At 41.3% G+C, this 19,545-nt stretch overlaps 1 protein-coding gene across 1 annotated transcript; it reads left to right on the forward strand.

The window, feature by feature from the left end:
• The first annotated feature begins 8,308 nt into the window (after nt 1-8,308).
• LOC111957255 (diencephalon/mesencephalon homeobox protein 1-A-like) lies at nt 8,309-19,183 on the forward strand. Its single transcript, XM_023978036.1, has 5 exons — nt 8,309-8,556; nt 12,948-13,113; nt 13,378-13,556; nt 13,877-14,255; nt 16,831-19,183. Exons 2-5 carry the CDS (start codon nt 12,960-12,962, stop codon nt 17,253-17,255), a joined length of 1,137 nt encoding a protein of 378 aa, XP_023833804.1. The 5' UTR covers nt 8,309-8,556; nt 12,948-12,959; the 3' UTR covers nt 17,256-19,183.
• Nucleotides 19,184-19,545: the final 362 nt, after the last annotated feature.

Raw genomic sequence — 19,545 nt, forward strand, 5'->3', positions numbered from 1 at the left:
AAACACACACACACAGTCTCTCCCCACTCCCCACTGGGACGGACCTGCCCACCTCTTTATGCAGGCAGTTGGGCCCAGCAAGACTCCTTTGAGAGGTGTTGGAGAGGGATGGCAGAGGAGGGAGTGAGGGGGCCTCAGAGACACTAGAGAACAAGTGAGGAAGGTCCCAGAGCACAGCCGAGTGGAACCAGACCTGCTGCCTGGCCTCACCCAATCTGCCCCCCGAAACAGAGGCATCTGGGAGAGAATGAGGTGTGTGTGTGTGTGTGTGTGTGTCTTGGAGTGCCAGGGAACCCATGGGTATTGTTAACTGGTATAGAGGATGGGGTTGGTGCTCAGTAATTGTGGGCAACTGCCATGACGACATATGTCTTTCAGTTTGTTAAAAAGATGGACTCTGGGATTTATTGTGACAATTAATTATTGGACTAAATGTAAAAGTTACGCCCAATTCACATGTTTCACAAATTAACAGTTTTAAAAGGACAAGACAGCCCTTGGATCTATTTAAATATTGAATTAGCACTCCAGAACAAACTTCCCTCCAGTTCTCCTCACCTGTCTTAAACAATGAAGCCCAGATTTAGCGCAAATCAAAATATCAAATTTAACACCATTGAAATACACAATTAACTATGAAATTAGTAGTTTAATACACATATTGTCTCCTATTAGTCACAGTTCCTAAGTTCTATTGTCCTCTATATTTCCAGGTTCAGTAAAAACTCTTGGGCCGCTCAATATCTTAATTTCCCCTAATTGGGAAACAGATAAAGACTTTCTCTGACTTGATAGGGTTTTTAAACATCTTGATTACCACAAAATGGCCAAAGTCTGCATCAATAGCTCTAGGACAGGGATGTGCAACTTTAATCGGGGTCGGGGCCACAAAAAAATCTGAACTCACCATGAGGGGCCGCAGTTCTAGGGTAAATGTTGTGCAATTCTACACATTTTACAATGGGGTGCAGAGACAATGTTGCAGTTTTAAAGCAAGTTTGCTGCAATGCTACACATTTTACCAAGGGGTAGAGAGAAGGAATTGTATAACAAATTTCATGCAAATTTCATGCAATTCATGCACTACTGCTAAACAAACAATCAATGAATGCAATTGGACTCAACAGATAAGTCAAGGTTCTGAGGAACTTTCAACCTGTAGCTTTGAGAGTCGGCCCACCGAGTTCCTTATTTTGGGTTCTTGTGCTAAATCTCACTACCACCAGGTAGCCTTTTTCAGGTACCTGCTCAGCGAATAATGTACTACATAATGTACTTTTACAAAGAGCCCACTTCTGAATAGTACCTCAGCCTTTGAGGGCAAGGACATATGGAACAGCATTTGAGAATTATAATAACTTGGATATTGACCTATTTTGGTTGCATGCCAAGTTCTAAAGGCTAACTATTCTGCTACCACTACACAAGTTCCTTTGGAATGGTGCTAAAACCTACAGAGCTAGTCTCTGAAGCTCACCTTTACAGTGTCTAACCTGACGACTGCCATAACACACCTGTAACACTGCTACGACACCCTATGACATGGCGGCATATGGGGCAGCTACAACGTGTCTAAACCACAGTGAATGAAACAAGTAACAAAAGCTACACTCCAGAAAATTACGAGACAGTAGGTTAATACAGGATGAGTTTTTTTTTTTACCCGATACAAAGCAAAAAAGCTTTTTTAAAGGGCCATTTGTAAAACAAGGAGTTTAAACCCAGATTATAGGACCACAATAACACAATCCCTTATGTTCAGTCCCGTAATACGCTGTGAAGAAGCAGATTTATACTTATTATGGCGATGCAGACCATCAGGCAGCCTCACTGGGAAACATTTGCTCCCAAAATAGGTATAATCCCTATGTGGGAAGACGCTGTACCTTGATGATCCAAAATGTCTGAAGTATTAACACTTACCACCAAGAGAAAAAGTCATTCAATCCAGTTGGACTCAGATAATCCAAATTTGTGAAAGTATTAGCACTTACCACCAAGGGCGAAAAGTTGTTAAATCCACCAGTCTATCTGTGTTTGGGTGGTTCATGATGCTATTTTGACACTCCTCAACATCCCCCTCAACATTGGATTGGCTTAATTGACTCTAATGGATAAATCGTCCTCGCTACTCACTTCATTAGCTTAGCATTAGCTCTGTTAAAGTGGGAAGAAAGCCAAAAGAAGATGGTAATTGTCTGAGTGTTAATGACCGCATCACACATGGCAACCGTCCAAATGTAACTCTTCTATAAGCGTACAATGCTGCTAAGAACGGCAGCAAATCTCCCAGAGTCAAGTGTATTTTTACCTTGCAAGCTCTCCTCAGATGTATTCCTCAAGATCCTTTCAAACCTGACAGTTCGGCCAAATCAACTGCATGTGAGGTTATAACCAAATGGAGGCACCATGACTACCGGTATTTAGCTCATAACCAGAGTGATTAGTAGTGTGAACAACAGGTGGGCTGAACAGTTTGAGCACAGGAGACCCAGACAAAACACCTAAGTGGATGTTTTGTCTGTGTGAGAAACTAGTCAAAACAATACCCACATCGCCAAATAAAAAAGTTTAATCAAGTACAATACAAGACACAGCAATGGTCAATTCCGCACTACCACTAGTATTGTATATTTTCCTGCTGACTTCTTGCTAGATTTCCTTTGCTAAATAGTTTTTTAACCTCAAGGGATCTAACTTCCCTGGCTAAATAAAGGGTTAAAAACATATCCTAAATTCTCAGAGCATAATTATCAGTCCCTGACCTAAATTGCCTCACTATCTCGTGCAGCAGGTAATACCAACTAGGCTACACCCTATCCTCAACAGCCCTCACTAAACCCCTCACCACACGAGTTTCCATTCTCTAACCCAGATTACGGGGTTGATATTCCAAAGAGGAGCAGATACAAAGGGATTTGGGAAAGTAAAGACAGATGTTTTAGGCGATCGACAGGGAGGGATTTTGCATCAGGGGAGCAGAGGGCTTTGCTGGGAATTGTCATCGCCAGGCAGATTGGCCCCTACTGAACCCATCCCGTTAATTGGGGGAGGAATTTGGGCAAATGAAGGGCACAGCCCGATCTGGCTATCCATATTAGCAGAGTGGGGAAGAGGGCAGACCTAGCATTAATTCCATATATAGGGTGGATATATGGTAGATCAGGGAGCTCATGAGGTAAATTCCTCCACTGTCTGTTATTGGGCTAAAGGTATGTAATAGGACGTGGTCTAATTAGGCCGCCATATGGATACTAAAACCTCTTGCCTAATATCTACTGAGATGTAATAATCGGCTCAAATTTCTGCACTGGTCAGATCACACAGTTTTGATACAAATCCAATAACATAAACCCTCAGTACTGCAGGTGGGTGCTCAAAATGGCTACATTTCACTGCACTGAATGCCACACATCAATAGGTCATCTCTCTGGGGATGCTGGTGTCCCCACCCTGTGGCCCACCACCACCACTTCTCCTCCCTGCTGGCCTTTCCGTCATAAGCTGCTGATTCAGTACTAATCACCCAGTCAGTAATGAGGTTGAGCCCTGAGCTCTCCAATCATTCCCCTTAATGAGCCCTCTCATCCTACAGGACTAACTGGGAGTATAAAGGCTACAGCAGCTGAAAGGACCGAACAAGCCATTGTTATACACTGACAGGATATGCTGACATTTCCAACACTTTTGGTGACGCTGAAGTGAATACTTTGAATACTTGTAGGCATGCCATTTTTTGCTGTGACAGTGCACGGGAACCCATTTAATTCAAACTCATAACACCTCACACACTTTGTGTCAGAAATAATGTGGACTCAAAATGACATACCCAGGCTGTGAGTACATACTGGACACATCGTTCTTAACCCTATAGGAGCACTAGGTTGAAGCATGTAGATACGAACCGCAATATGAAACTGCCCCCCTGAATGACTGCACGTGAAGTTGATCATTTTAGAGCAGATTCTCATCTCACTGCCTATAGAAACTGATTCAGCAACATGCAACCATCTCTCAGGAGAAATGCAAACTGTAAACTACAAAAAGCATGCAAGCTCAATGCTTTTTTAGTGGTTACCAGGGGCAATCTTATAACTGATGACAAAAGCTTGTCAGTAATGGTTAGTTTCTCCAGGAAATTCACTCCTTTGGGTCTGAGCTCCCAGTTCAACCCAAGAGTGTGTGAGATTTTTTTTTATACCCCTCTCAGTTTTTTTCCCCCCTTTCTTTTTTATTTTTCGAAGCGAAGGTGGATTAAGGCAGAGGGGCCTTTGTTTAGATAAAGCGAGGGATTAGGGAGAGATTTGCCCCCATAAAGTTGTGGGCTTGATGGGCCTTTTATCCCTCCATGTCGCTAAAGCTGTGTTGCCTCTGGATTAGGACTATACAATGGGGCCCCTTGTGCTGAGGGATCCGGGCCAGAGAGAGAGAGGGAGAAAGGGCGAGAAGGGAGAAAGAGAAAAAGGAGAGGATGAGGGAAATAGAAGAGGGAGAGAGATAGAGAGAGAATGGGGGAGAGAGGAGGAGAAGGGAACGAAAGAGAAAAGGGGGTGAGAGAGAGGGAGAGGAAGAAGTAGAGACGGGAGATGGAAAGAGAAAGGGGGTTAGAGTGAGAGAAAAAAGATGAGAGAGTGCAAAAAAAATTGAGAAAAAGAATGGGTTAAAAGGTACAAATCGAACAAACAGAAAGGGTAGCAAAAGAGGTGAGAAGGATAGAGAGACAAGGGAGAAAAGTGGGGAGGGTGAGGAGAGAGAAGGGGATTGAGTGGAGAGAGAAAGAGGGGGAATTATACAGCTTTTAGAGAGAACTGACAGGTTGAAAACTTTTAGAGGGGGGATTTGTTGAGGAGATCCTGAGATCTTGTCACAAATAAAAGGATTTCAGGAGGATTCGGAGGCGTGGCGTTGACAATAAACCAAAAAGTGGCCCTGTCCCTTTAACGCAGGTATCTAATTTGGAAAATACGGGAGTAAAGAAAACGGGTTTAAGCTAATAACGTGTCTAAGAGATGGCTCCTGGCAAATTGCTTTGTTATTCTTGTCAAAAAAAGGTCTCCTGAAAGAAGTCGATTTTAAACTACACATCAAAATGATTAATTGCCCTGGGATGAACAGATGCTGAAATACCCTTGAATGGAGCTGCGGAGTCTAAAGCTGGCTGGATTGCAGACCTAATGTATTCATGAAGTTGCAGAAACATCATTAGGACTATTAATTAGCTATTAGCGAACAGTATTCACTGGCAGTGAGACATTTTCCCCTCTTCTGTTTTTCTCCCAAATCTAAAAAGTAGTCTATTTTAATTTTTAGGTAAATAAAATTGAGGTCAGTCATCAAATAGACGAATTAAGTTCCCACGCGCCATTATCAACTTTTCTTTATAGGCTGCCATCTTAACCTAGGTTGTTTCAAAATGAACTGCTATATGCTTTCAATTGTCAAAACACATAATATAGAGATCAATGAATAGGCCATAGGGAATTATTACTAGACGAATAGGCCTAAAGGCAAATCACATCAAAATGAGAGCTAAAATAACGCGTGACAGGCCGCCAAAAACCCAGGATAAACCTTGGAATATTTCCAGTCCCAGGACCGTGGGGTTATACATCGGAAAGGTGAGGACACTTGGCAGGGCTCGAGAGGTATTCTTAATGGGAAGCTCTTGTGACACTCGGGCCTTTAAACCTTTCAGATGCGCTGGACAGTAGTCGCGCTAAGCCCAGCGCAAAGCAGCTTTGGAGAAGAGGCGCTGTGAAGAACTCTTTCTCGCTTTAATTGCTTTAGAAACGGTCCTCACAAAGAGACATTGCCTAGATTTACCTCCCGTTTAAGTTCTTATTTCCATTGGTTCACAAGTTAATCCTCTTTCTTTCTCAGACCTCAAGAAGAAACCGAGTGATAGACGAAGGCGATGGAAACCGGAGAGGGACACGAGTTTGTTTGCGGGGCAGAGAAACAGTATAGCAAAACGTTTTACTGTTGAAATTACTATAGCCTACCATAAACGGAATAGTCTATGCATGGACGGTATAATATCTGCAAATGCAAACACGTTTGATAAAATAAAATACAATTACATAATCATAATCATAATAATAATCATAATAATCATAACATTATTATTGTGGTGGTTATTATTAGGCATATAACATTAATGTTATTATAACGTTGAAATGACATTCATTTTAATCACGCTCATTTAACCAAGTATAGGCTACATGATTTTGTTAACGAAGTGAATAGTTCTGAAGAGGACGCAGTATACAGTCAAAATCTTGTCATAATTCAACCCAAACATAGCCTAATTTAAAGCAAAGATTAGGACCAACTTCTAAGCGTGCAACTTGTGCATATGGACCAAAAGGAGAAAAATGATTCGTATACCACCAAATTGAAATCTAGACAATATGTAGCACTATATTATCTAGTGTCTAAAGATAATGTGTAAAAACTTAAAACTACCTTAACCCTATTTTCTTGGAAAATCGTAATCCTGTTTACTGCACAACAGTGCACCATAATGGTTCCAGTTTCTCCAACTTTTGAATACAAAAAACGAAGGATTAGGATTCATCCCATGCAAAATCATATTTCTTGTGGTTTAGCTTCAGACTGCATATATTGACAGCAGTAGGCCCGCTTTCGAATAGAATTGGAATTAACTTTATAACATTGTTTACAGTGAAATCTGTGCGTAATACGTGCGTAATTTCTACACATATTTGGGTATCTGTAAAACACCAACTCTCTCTCTCTTTCACACGCACGCACGCACGCACGCACACGCACACACACACACACACACACACACGCACAAACACACACACACACACACACACACACACGAACACACACACACACACACACACACTTGGACATAAGTGTACGTTTCCCAAAGAAAGTTTCTCCTTCAAAATGTAACTACTTGAATTGCAGAACAGTCTACACATTCAAAGTGCAAACATATTCATGCATTTGAGTGTCATACATATTTAAAACGGGGGCATTTGTGATATAGAGGGTGAAAATGCAATATTCTTCATTCCATATGATCTTTTGTCAGCAATTCAAATATCTGTGGACGAGAAACATGGCCAGAGATAAAACTCCGGTTAGGGAGTTTCACGCTGCCCTCTTTCCCAATAATCTTTTACAAAATATGCAAGCTTTACATTAAAAGGCTACTTTGCGCTGCCCTTAATTCCCACCTAAACGGTTTTGCTCTGCGAGAAGAAATCTTCTCTAAAAACCTTTCAAGAAGAGAAGGGCATTATTGTTTTAATCCTCTTACCCGCAGTCATTTTAAGACAGGGGTTTTTGGAGGCTGGAATGGCGTCTTGTCTTCCCTATCCTAGCCCAAATCCTTCAAGGCCGGGAGAGATTGTAAAGGCACTAGCCTGGCATCTATTAGCGATCTCTCTAAAGTCTTTCCACCACGCTCTCTACTCCAATTGCATGAAGAAAGCCGAAAAGCAAATAAAAACCCACCTATAAGGTATTCGGTTCGCCAAAACACAAAGACTTGCATCCATGCACATCACTAATGTCAAAGTATTCTGAGAAGTAAACATTTCATTGCAAAAAAATAACTCATTCTGAAATGTCTTACGAAAAATAAAATGTAAAAATTGATTTTTTTATTTTTATTAAACTGCAACAAGAATGTCTGTCACTGGTCATTGGGGAAAAACACTTTGTAGTCTACCACAAAGAAATGTAAAAAAAAGCCAAATTTTCCATTTATAAATCAATACCATTAATTATTATACAATTATTTAACATATTAGAAAATAAGTATTCAATCTTATTTTATCTAAGTTTAAATATAATTTAACCGCGTTTTAATTCTGGATATGTCATCCATCTCCCAATTAAGGGCCACACAATATGAAAACAATTGATGTATTCACTGATATCAAAAATCCCTCAAAGGCAAGAAAAATATGAAATAGAATATTCATCATCTATTACAAACATCTTATATAGGCCTACTTATTTTTTACACTTGTTTTCCAGAATTAAAAGGAGTTGGTATTCTTCTTAGTCCATACATTTACTGAATGTTTATCCATTCAAACACAAATGCAAAACACATACAAGTAGACTGACATATGGGAATCTGCAGACATCATATTCTAAAGTTTATGATTTCGAATAGTATAGAGTCATTGGCCAAACGCCTGCTACTAGTGGGAGAGAAATAGTCTCTTTCTTTGATTGACAGCTTCAAGGACCACTAGAAAGCTTACATGACCTCACAGAGCCCGCTTTAAAATCCCTCTTCAGCTCGTGGCCCGGTAGATGGCAGCTTCCTATGTTGAGCGCGAGACGCAGAGGATTCAGTCACGCGGAAAGTAGCAGAGTGCGCGTTTCACATAAGACAGAACTGTGGACTTGCAATCTTTCCTCCCAAATCGCATGAACAGCACGAGAAAGGTGGACATTATAAACAAGGAGACATTGCTATAATAAGACTCCTAAGAAATCACTTTAGAACCGGGATACACTTCAGCATCAGAACATCCAAAGACAACTCGGCTGTGTTGGCGAGAGGTAGGAACTTTGTGGACATCTCTGGGACTGGGTCAAACTTGTAACTTGTTAATACATTGCTGGAAACAACAGTGTTGATACAAATCTGGTGACAAAAATAATGTATTGGTGCACACTCTATGCATACAATATACCTTATCGTAATTTCACGATATTATGTTTTACAAGAAGTCGTCGTTGTGCCAATATCGAGCGAGCATTTCCAGCTATTTACAGCTACAGTAATTATACTTTGGGTGCAGATCCGGCAAGACTCGAAGGAATAAAGTTAAACTATATTGAATTCGTACAGATTCATGTACATTTTTGTTGAACTGAAATCTGATGCAGTAAAACTATCCAAAACATTTCGAAGATACTTTTTTACTAGCAATTGGCTAGGCTATTTCATGGAATGTGAGGTCATGCAAAAATGATGGGAGTTCTTGCAATTTTTTTATCTTAAAAAACAAAACAAATTCATATGTAGATGTACAGTGTTTTGTGGAAGCACTTTAGCGATTTCCAGCTAGGAATCATGAGGCAAGAACTTATTGTGGGTGAGGCTTTCATGGCCTTATATTGCTATTTTTATAGCCATAACAGACACAATTTAGCATCATGTACACTTAGAAAAAAGGGTTCTGGTTAGAACCAAAAGAGGTTATATTGCTTGCTTCATATATGGCACCCGTAAAGGTTCTGTATAGAACCCTCTTGTAGGCTTCTTTGATCAGAACCCCAGGGGTTGTTCTTCACTGAACCAACATTGGTTACATATAGGGTTCTATATATAACCTTATGCGATGCCATATATGAAGCAAGCATATATCCCTTTCTGGTTCTATGCAGAATATTTTTTTTCTAAGACTGTAGGCCTATCATTTATATTTCATAATTCTTAACATTCAAACAAAGTTAATTTTCCACCAATCAGTTCAGATTGAATAAGCCCATGCAATTGTGTCAATATGAAATTGCAATTAACTGCAGGTTTAATCGTAAATGAACGAATAATAGTTTGGTTTAGGCTGTTGTTAACCCGTGTTGCCTCCTCCTCACGTGAAATTCGCCAATCAAACACTTGTCTCGCGGCCTTTGGCAGTCTGGAATACAAAATATGTCTTACACCACGGGCAGATTGTCGCTTGCCATACACGAGTCGCCTAGGGCCCAAGTGTTTTAAGTATAAACATTTTCCTAATTTAGTCAGATCATAGAGTTGCACTGTACATGCCAATTTACATAATTACGTTTTAATAATCGAAGCCATGAGCAGTGCTGCCTGTGGCACTCAAACATACAGCCCCGAGCAAGGATAGGCGTATGAATAGACAACAATGGCAGCTAGACAGAATAAGCAGGCTTGTGTGGTAAATATGGTAGGCCTATCACAAAAGCGTAATGCTTATTATCAATATCAAAAAGGAAACACATGAAAAGCGTGAATGTAAAAATGACAGTATAAGCCTATCCCTAGTTCTCCTCTCTCTCCACGCACGCGCGCGCGCACACACACGCAAGCTGTTGAACCGCACTGTACGTCCGTCCGTGTCACTGTTGATGATGAATGGAGGGCCTCGCAGTCGAAACCTATTTGCACTTCCATTAGACGGGGAGCCAAATGGGGATCAACATGCATATTTTACCCGCCGAGAAGCCATACATCTCAGCCAAAACGTTGCCCCGGGGCGATGGGATAAGAGGCCGCGAGAGAGGGGAAGGAGGAAAGCGGGCCCCATTCAACTCAAATACTTTGGGGAGCAAAGTAAATGTTTAGCGAAGCACCTTCTGTCCAGGCGAATTAAACTATTCCCTCTTGCCCTGTGATCACATTCATCAGGCACTGCAGTGACTTAATAGGTTGGGAATGGACACTGCGGGCATCATTTACACACCCACAGCTCCCATTTGCACACACAGACTGCTGCGAAATGGATATCAGCTTCATGGTGCTATGTCTGATATTATTGCTCAAATTATTAGTTGTTGCAAAACCTTTTCATAATGCAACGGGAAAAAAGGAAAAATCGTATTTATTTGGATGGAGTGTTTGATTTAATTTATTGAATTAGTAAAACAATTTTCATAGCACAATAGAGATCTGTATTTGAACTCAATCAAATATTGAAATACATTTTGTAATAACACAATGATCAATATTATTCATACTATAATTAGGGTATAACAATATAAAGTAATAATAGAAATATAATCATAACGAATGATAATAATAACAACAACAGCAGCAAAAAATAATAGTTTATTATCAGGCCTATTCAATGTTGCGCAGGTTACAACTATAGCCTTTTAATTTAAGGTCTTACTTTATCAGAAATTAACATGATCAACGGATTAAGTAATATTGGATTAWGTATTGTGAAGTGAATTAACTTCAAATAAAGGCTTACTTGTCAAACGTGTTAGCAATTATATTTAATATTCAATTAAATACATCAATTTGATCCTTATCACAGACTGCATAAAGTGCATCATCACGGTTTTCAGAATTTAATTATGTGTGGATAAATTAAATTCATGACTTAATTTGAATTATAACAGCTTATTTAGCTTTGGGGCAAGACTTGAGGCAGTTAATTATGTTGTATAATGTTCTTATGTAAAATGTCAGATTTTTAACATGGGAAATAGACATTTCGAAAACGACAACCTTTATGAACGACTTGAATACCTACATTTTCAGTCAGCCGAATTACGCATGGACATATACATTTTTGGTTTATCTTCATTCAAAACATTCATATTGGAAACATTTTGTCCCCTGTAACCAATTGGTGAACTTTCTGTATCGCAGATGCTGAGTGGGCCAATGGACATAGGCCTAAAGGAGCTCAGACACTGGTGAAGAAAAAACTTTCTAGGCTACATCCCAGGCCTAGCATGTCAAAATGCTATAGTGAGGCAATTTAAGACTAGGAACTCTCTCTAGCTTCCAAGTCCCCAGATGCCTGCCATGCATAGGAAGATCCTTTTCTTGGACCTCTCTGTAATAGTCATAACTGCTCGAGCCTCCAAGATATCCCTTCTTGTCAACGACCTCGATACTAATACATATCTAATCGTGTCCTGAAGCGTTTCATTTAAAGCGGCGAAGAGATAGTTGCCCTCGGAGACCTATATATAAGGCTTTGATACCTTGTTGTAAAGTTATTCTGTCCAATAAACTCAAGGCTATAATTTGGGTATTTTGATTAGGCTTATGGTAGCTTAATATAAACCAACAGTCCAACAAATGGTAGTTAAAATGGAATAGAGTGCCTGCTAAAATTCATAGCCCAACCAAAGGACATCATTCTAAAGCAAATGTATTGACAGAAGGTATTTCAATAGCCTATCATAACCGTTCAAAATAGTCCTCTGTGATTTCAGGTTATCATCCTGGCCCGGAACAAATCGTTTTACAGATCCAGGATCTTAATTTGAGCCAGTTTGCTACAACAGGAAAATAATCCTGCAGCAACAGGAAATGTGAATTATTATGTGATTATAATTCGTGAACATTTTTGTAGGGATTGATACATTTTTCGTAAGGGAAAATCAAGTCTGAAATTTCAAAGTTGAAATGACAAACTTTAAAAGCCTTTTTTATTAAACCTGAAATATACTACAAGTTTAAAATGTCCTGCATTGCAGGAAAGTTATCTTGCAACAGGGTGATCAAATTAAGATCCCACATCTGTATATCATTCCGAAAGCATTTAATCAACGCAATGATCTCTCAAAGCATGCAGCGCTTTCAAATGGGATTTGCACTTTTGCTGCGATCACCGGGAAATGAAGTGATTAAATTAATTTATAAGGCATCCGTCACGCTCCATTAAGTGAACGAGTGATAATTACCCCAATTAAAATAATTTTGTATAATTAATGGCTTGAACCAAGCAATAATTGGATGTTAATGGATAACGTCCAGATAATAAAATCTGAGCCATGTCTTCCGTGGCGAAAGGAAATGCATGTGTATCCGATACAAATGACCACCAAGGAGATACCCTTTCAAGGGACGTACAAGATGACTGGGCCTAGTCTATTACAGGCGCCAAAACGACATTCACATTTTAACATGAACAAATTAAGCCATGGTTTATCAAGGATCAACCAACCAGATAACACGAAAGGTCTACAACTTTTCATAAGGTGATCAAATTATGAAATACTGTATGCATAAATTGAACGTGCACCACTGTCTACTCTAGGCCCTAACTACACACAGTATCGAAAATATCATAAAGAGTCAGATCATTTTAGCCAACAGTGAATTTAGACCGTTCATTACGCGCGTATCCAAAATGGGTAGGTTAACTCACACAAAAAATAGCCTATGAACAGCCCGGACATCTCTCCTTAGAGATAGACAAATAAAAACATGATTTATGTGTGTGTTACCACAGGTAGTGGACATCATGCAGCACTATGGAGTGAACGGCTACTCTCTCCACGCGATGAACTCCCTGAGCGCCATGTACAACCTGCACCAGCAGGCCGCGCAACAGGCGCAGCACGCGCCAGACTACCGACCTTCAGTGCACGCGCTCACCCTAGCTGAGAGACTTGCTGGTAATTGAGTCCAACAAACAAACTCTCTCACACACACACACACACACACACACACACACACACACACACACACACACACACACACACACACACACACACACACACACACACACACACACACACACACACACACACACACACACACACACACACACACACCTTTCATTCATTATAACTTTCTGACATATTTCGCACTGCCCATTCCCCTATCCAATTAATTAATACTGCAGTGTCTCTTCTCTTCCAACGGCTGCACATTTCAAGACATCATCCTCGAGGCTCGCTACGGGTCCCAGCATCGCAAACAGCGCCGGAGCCGCACCGCGTTCACCGCGCAGCAGCTTGAGGCCTTGGAGAAGACTTTCCAGAAGACCCACTACCCCGACGTGGTGATGCGCGAGCGCCTTGCCATGTGCACTAACCTCCCCGAGGCCCGCGTGCAGGTATAGAAGGCACAGTCACTCCAGAATTAACATTCAGAATATATAGTACCATAGTCTGAAATACACACAATACTATTGGTATATATAGGAAATATTGATGAATTGTATCTGATCAATCATAATTCATGAAGCATCTTTAACATTGGGCAAAAAATGCCAGAAAAATTACTTAGGTCATTTTCAATCTTTTTTTTTACAAGTTCTCAAAAGACAAATAGTAAAACACACATACACACAGAATTCACCTTTCTCAAGCACTTTTTTATAATTATCAGGGAGCATGCATCTAACCGTCTCCCAACCTGGCACATTTTAAACAGGTGTGGTTCAAGAACCGCAGGGCCAAGTTCCGCAAGAAACAGCGCAGCCTGCAGAAGGAGCAGCTCCAGAAACAGAAGGAGGCCAATGGAGAGGGAGGTGACAAGGAGGATTCTCCCACCACCATCACTCCAGAGAACCAGCTCCCCCCATCCTCCTCCTCCTCGGCGGTTGAGGGTCCGCCCTGTCCATTGGTGTCAGAAATTAGCATGGAGTTAAATGTGACCTCGGCAGAACAGTCAGGTTGCGAGTCGGCCACCGAGGACAACGCCACGGATAAGGAGGAGGAGTCTAAGCCACAGAGGGAGGAGCTCAAGAGTGAGAGGGCGATGACGCCAGGCAATGTCTCTCCACCCTGCAAGCGGCTCAGTCCCAAACCTGGTAAGGACAAGGTCTTAAATTATGACTGGCACTTGTACATCTCTAATATGCATAGCTTCATTGGGGGGCATTAGAAAACAGACAAAGTCAATCAAATTTAGAGGCATCCTTCAGGATAGTCAGTTAAGAGTAAACATCAATTCAAATTTATTTATATAGCCCTTCTTACATCAGCTGATATCTCAAAGTGCTGTACAGAAACCCAGCCTAAAACCCCAAACAGCAAGCAATGCAGGCGTAGAAGCACGGTGGCTAGGAAAAACTCCCTAGAAAGGCCAAAACCTAGGAAGAAACCTAGGGAGGAACCAGGCTATGAGGGGTGGCCAGTCCTCTTCTGGCTGTGCCAGTTGGAGATTATAACAGAACATGGCCAAGATGTTCAAATGTTCATAAATGACCAGCATGGTCAAATAATAATAATCACAGTAGTTGTCGAGGGTGCAGCAAGTCAGCACCTCAGGAGTAAATGTCAGTTGGCTTTTCATACCGCTCCTTCAACTCTCTAGAGAGTTGAAAACAGCAGGTCTGGGGCAGGTAGCACGTCCGGTGAACAGGTCAGGGTTCCATAGTCGCAGGCAGAACAGTTGAAACTGGAGCAGCAGCACGGCCAGGTGGACTGGGGACAGCAAGGAGTCATCATGCCAGGTAGTCCTGAGGCATGGTCCTAGGGCTCAGGTCCTCCGAGAGAGAGAAAGAAAGAGAGAAAGAGAGAATTAGAGAGAGCATACTTAAATTCACACAGGACACCGGATAAGACAGGAGAAGTACTCCAGATATAACAAACTGACCCTAGCCCCCCGACACATAAACTACCGCAGCAGAAATACTGGAGGCTGAGACAGGAGGGGTCAGGAGACCCATATGAAATGCTTACATTGTTGTACAACTTCAGTTCATTTCAGTCATAGTGGAAAATTAAGAGGTGGCACAACAGCTTTTCTGGTTCTTAGTAAGTTATACATAGGTCTGCCTCCCTGCCTGCCAGAGAAACTTAGTTTAAAGTCCTAGTCTCCTTTTCACCTGATTTAACACCTAATTTACTTAACAAAAGGCATATCTCAATAAGTGGTCCAGGTAACCTCAAGAAATGGCACAAGTGGGGGGCCTTTCCTCTTTTGTTCTCTATTGCTTCTCAAGCAAGGGGGGAGGTCGATGACATTCCAAAGTCACCATCGGACCAGCTCCTTGAATGCCCTGCTCCTTGAAGTTTGCAGTTGTGTCTAAAAAACACTATTTTGCCCTTTTGTGTGTGTACTTTACTGCAGGGGTATTCAACGGGGGGTCCGCGGCCCCCTAGGGGTCCACTGAGGTACATACAGGGGGGCCGCGAAAATATATGTAAAAAAGTGGCACTTACATTTTCATTTCAATGTTTTTATTAATATCGCTAGCAACAACAGATGAAACCAATTTTGAATTATACCTACAGTACAAAAGAGGGGAATATCATCTTTCTAATGATGTCAACTTTGTTTCTCAAATATTGAGCAAATTACACTCATTGGAGCTAATTACACTCACTAGAGTATCTGACATAGGCTTTGAAAAAGCACCTGTGAGAACCAGTCGTGGCAAGTGACACTGGCTGCTGGAAAGCTTTCCTGACTTGGACATACATTTGTGCCAACACATTGTGCTTGTTACGGAGCATATTCACATAATTTTTTCGTTGTATTGTTTGTCAATTTTTTTTGTTCTATTGTTTGTATATCGTTATTTAACATTTGTGTGACTGTCCTGTATCAGTGTTTTGTTACTTGTCATGTTTTGTGTTTTTTTTGTGGACCCCAGGAAGAGTAGCTGCTGCTTCTGCAAAAGCTACTGGGGATCCACATAAACAAAAAACAACAAATAAACCAGCAAAGGAAAAGCTGCTATTAGCGAACAAGTGTTTGGAGTTGGGCTAGCACAGTTATCGTATAATAATCATCATAATGCATACATTTTAGAAGGGGTGATTCAACTTTATATTCAAGTAGATATAGTTTACCCAATAGCAGTTTTACATTTTTACATGAAGTGGGTAATGTTAGTAATCATTTTACGAGCAGAACGGCACAGTTAGGGGGATAAACTTAAATTCCAAAAGTTTTAAGAGGTCAAAACCATTAATTTTTGAAACGGGGGTGTCACCGAAGCTGTTTTGTATTCATTAGATATGTCTGTCAAAGATGCATTATAAGCTCAAAACATTTTTCAACAAAAAAAGGACAATTATGACAATAACTGTGGCCATTTGCATGTCAATGAATCATTTACCCAAATTCCATAATCGTCACAGCCCTAGTTTGGAGTTACTACCAAATCTATTCATTTTAAAATGTTGGGTATTTGTCCTTTCCATTATCATTCACTGGATGATAAGACAAGATATGTGAAAAAAACATATTTTGCTACATGATGGGGGTCTCTGGTTTGTCTGGTGGGGGTCCCTGGGCAAGAAAAGGTAGAAGACCCCTGCTTTACTGTATTTATAATTGCGATATCGTTTTTCAACTGGAAAAGTTTAAAAAAAAAAATCCCTGGAGGACGTCTTTAATGTTCTTGACTCTTATCCGTTTTTTCCTTTACTCAGAATCCCCCATGGTCTCTCCGTCTGTGACGCCCTCGTCCATTGGTGTCAGTGGTGGGATCTCCCAGAGCCACTCCTACTCCTCCTCCCCGCTCAGCCTCTTCCGCCTGCAGGAGCAGTTCCGCCAGCACATGGCTGCCACCAACAACATGGTGCACTACCCTTCCTTCGACATGGGCACCCCCTCCTCCCTGCCCTACCTGGGCATGAACGTCAACATGTCCCCGGCACCTCTGGGCTCCCTGCCCTGCCAGTCATACTACCAGTCCCTGTCCCACCACGCGGCCCAGCAGGTGTGGAACAGTCCCCTGCTCCAGGCCTCTGGAGGCCTCCCCAGCCACAACAGCAAGACCACCAGCATCGAGAACCTCCGGATGCGGGCCAAGCAGCACGCAGCCTCCCTGGGACTGGACACGCTGCCTAACTGAGCCAGAGGATCTGAGTGCGGCCTAGCCGGGGCATCAAGACTACACCCCACCCATCCCATGTCTGTAACCTCCGTAGCCCTATAGGAACCATACCCAGAGGGTTTCGGGACATTGGTAGCCAGAGTTTAGAAAAACAAAATTACATTATCTCACCCTGGACCGAGTTCTCTCCTGCTTCTTGCTTTAACAGTTGCCTAATTTCTGGGCTTCCCACACAGCAGATTGAAACACAACAAAGCACGCATAAAAATAATAATACTTATTTGACCAACAACACCTGATGAGTTTAGGTAGTCTTTACTCTTATGCTGCTTTTTGACTGTAACACCAGTGTTACACTAGTGTGTACACCCTTATGCTATATTAGGGAAATTGTGTTTACGTAGCTAGGGCTGTCAGTGAGGACTTTTTAAGAGCAGAATCAACAACCTCTGCATAATCAAAACAGTTGCCCCAAGTGAGAGCAGGTCCGCCGGAGCCACGGCCCAGTGAGACACGGGTGCCGGTCCACGTAGATGGAAACAGAAAAGTCTGAGCATTTTGGGTAAAACACTGAGGAAAATCCTGTATGGAAATACACCATTAAACGGGAAATGGACTCTAAACCTGACATTGTGAACGACCAGGCTATACATAGGGTCTCTACAGCTGAGCAAATACACTTCCTTTAGGACTATTTACCTGTCTAGTGTTGCACTCGGTGAAAAAATATTTTGCTACGTAATGTTTACAGAATAGAGGCACTTTTAAGGGAATTTGGGTCTTCAAGGGGGAAAATAAATCTGTGCCGGCATTGGTGCCATTGAGAGACTACTTGTACCGTGGGACCATTAACAATTCAATTAGGCCTTGTATGTACATAGCACGTTCTAAAAAGGCAAGCACATACATAAATACAAACTCAAGCCATGTTCTCCTCAATTGCTTAATTAGAAGTGACTAATTTACCAGCTTAATGGCCAGTATTAAACCACTTTGTATGGAGACTGGCTTGGTAATGAGAAAATGATTTCAGTGACTAAATGTGCAACGCTTTTAATTACATTTTGCTCTGGGCAGAGGGGAGGGAAGCATATGCAATTACAAACACGTATACCATTTATGATTCCCTTATATCCAAAGCTCTGAACAAAAAAAATGGCCACAAAGGTATGCAAATGATGTGTCTCAACTCAGTGTGTCCTGCTGCACCACCAAAAGAAGACGATACAACACAGGCAGATACACACCTGGTGAAATGAACCTGCATATTTCATGTTTACACCTATTTTCGCCATCTACCCCTTCTGATGTAACTTGGTAACAGCATCCCGACACAAACTGAATAGGGGGTCCTTCAGGGCTGGGGGAGTAGTATACAGAACTTCCTATTGTACCAGGAAGTTACTCTTTAAGCACTTGGAGTGGCCAGTCTTTCAATTCTTGTCAATTATGTGTCTGTGATTCTCTCTGTGCTGGGATCCCATCAAGTCCATCCACTCTGACAATGTAAATTATTTCAATATGTAAATTAAGAAGAAGAAGTTTATCTATTAATGTTTACTAGTAAGGCAAATGTAAAGGTTCTCATGTTGTAAATGTATCATAAACCGTCCCGAGTTGGGGATTCCTGTAGTTGTCAGTTGTAACATTGTAATCAATGGGCTCACGCCATTTCCTTACCTTCTCTTTCCTGGACTACCGAAGGTATTACCGTCTGGTCGTCTATGTGTCTCCTCCAGTTGAGTTCCATTGTGGCTGTGATATTTAAAAGTTCTACTGTTTCTCTCCAGCCGTCTCTGTCATACTAATTGGTCCAGTGGTAGATTTAAAATGACGGAGAGAGTAATACATAGGCATTATTATTTTTTATCTTAACAATGTAGGTTCGAACAGTGATGTTGCAAAATAAACCCTAAATAAAGCAATGCTTGGAGATCTTTATACACAAGGCTTCCTTCAATGTGTTTTTGTTCGCCTATGACAAAGCTAGCCACAGCTAACGATTAACAAACAGTCTTCTTATTCTACTTTTAGAATAAACAACATATAGTTGCCACTACAACGTTGAGTTTGTAATACAGCAAGAATGTTACATTAGATTGAACAATAAAGTTCAGGGGTGCATAGAAACGGTCAAAGACAGGCTACTATTAATATTGCAATAGGGCAAGACGTAGTGCAGTGTGGAAGGGAAAAAAACATTTAGAGGACGAGAGAGAATGTGGGAAACAAGGGTGACAGGGATAACAAGAGAGAAAGACAGAAATTATATATACACAGGAGAATGGCAAAATGACACACACAGAGA

The sequence above is a fragment of the Salvelinus sp. IW2-2015 genome, linkage group LG32 (assembly GCF_002910315.2).
Source record: "Salvelinus sp. IW2-2015 linkage group LG32, ASM291031v2, whole genome shotgun sequence".
Taxonomy (NCBI): Eukaryota; Metazoa; Chordata; class Actinopteri; order Salmoniformes; family Salmonidae; genus Salvelinus; species Salvelinus sp. IW2-2015.

What these genes read in the sequence shown, in the direction of transcription:
- LOC111957255 (XM_023978036.1), top strand. Translation starts at nt 12,960, where the DNA reads ATGCAGCACTATGGAGTGAACGGCTACTCTCTCCACGCGATGAACTCC. An exon ending in CCTAGCTGAGAGACTTGCTG is followed by an intron (nt 13,114 to 13,377) that starts GTAATTGAGTCC and finishes GCACATTTCAAG; the next exon opens with ACATCATCCTCGAGGCTCGC. An exon ending in TCCCCGAGGCCCGCGTGCAG is followed by an intron (nt 13,557 to 13,876) that starts GTATAGAAGGCA and finishes CATTTTAAACAG; the next exon opens with GTGTGGTTCAAGAACCGCAG.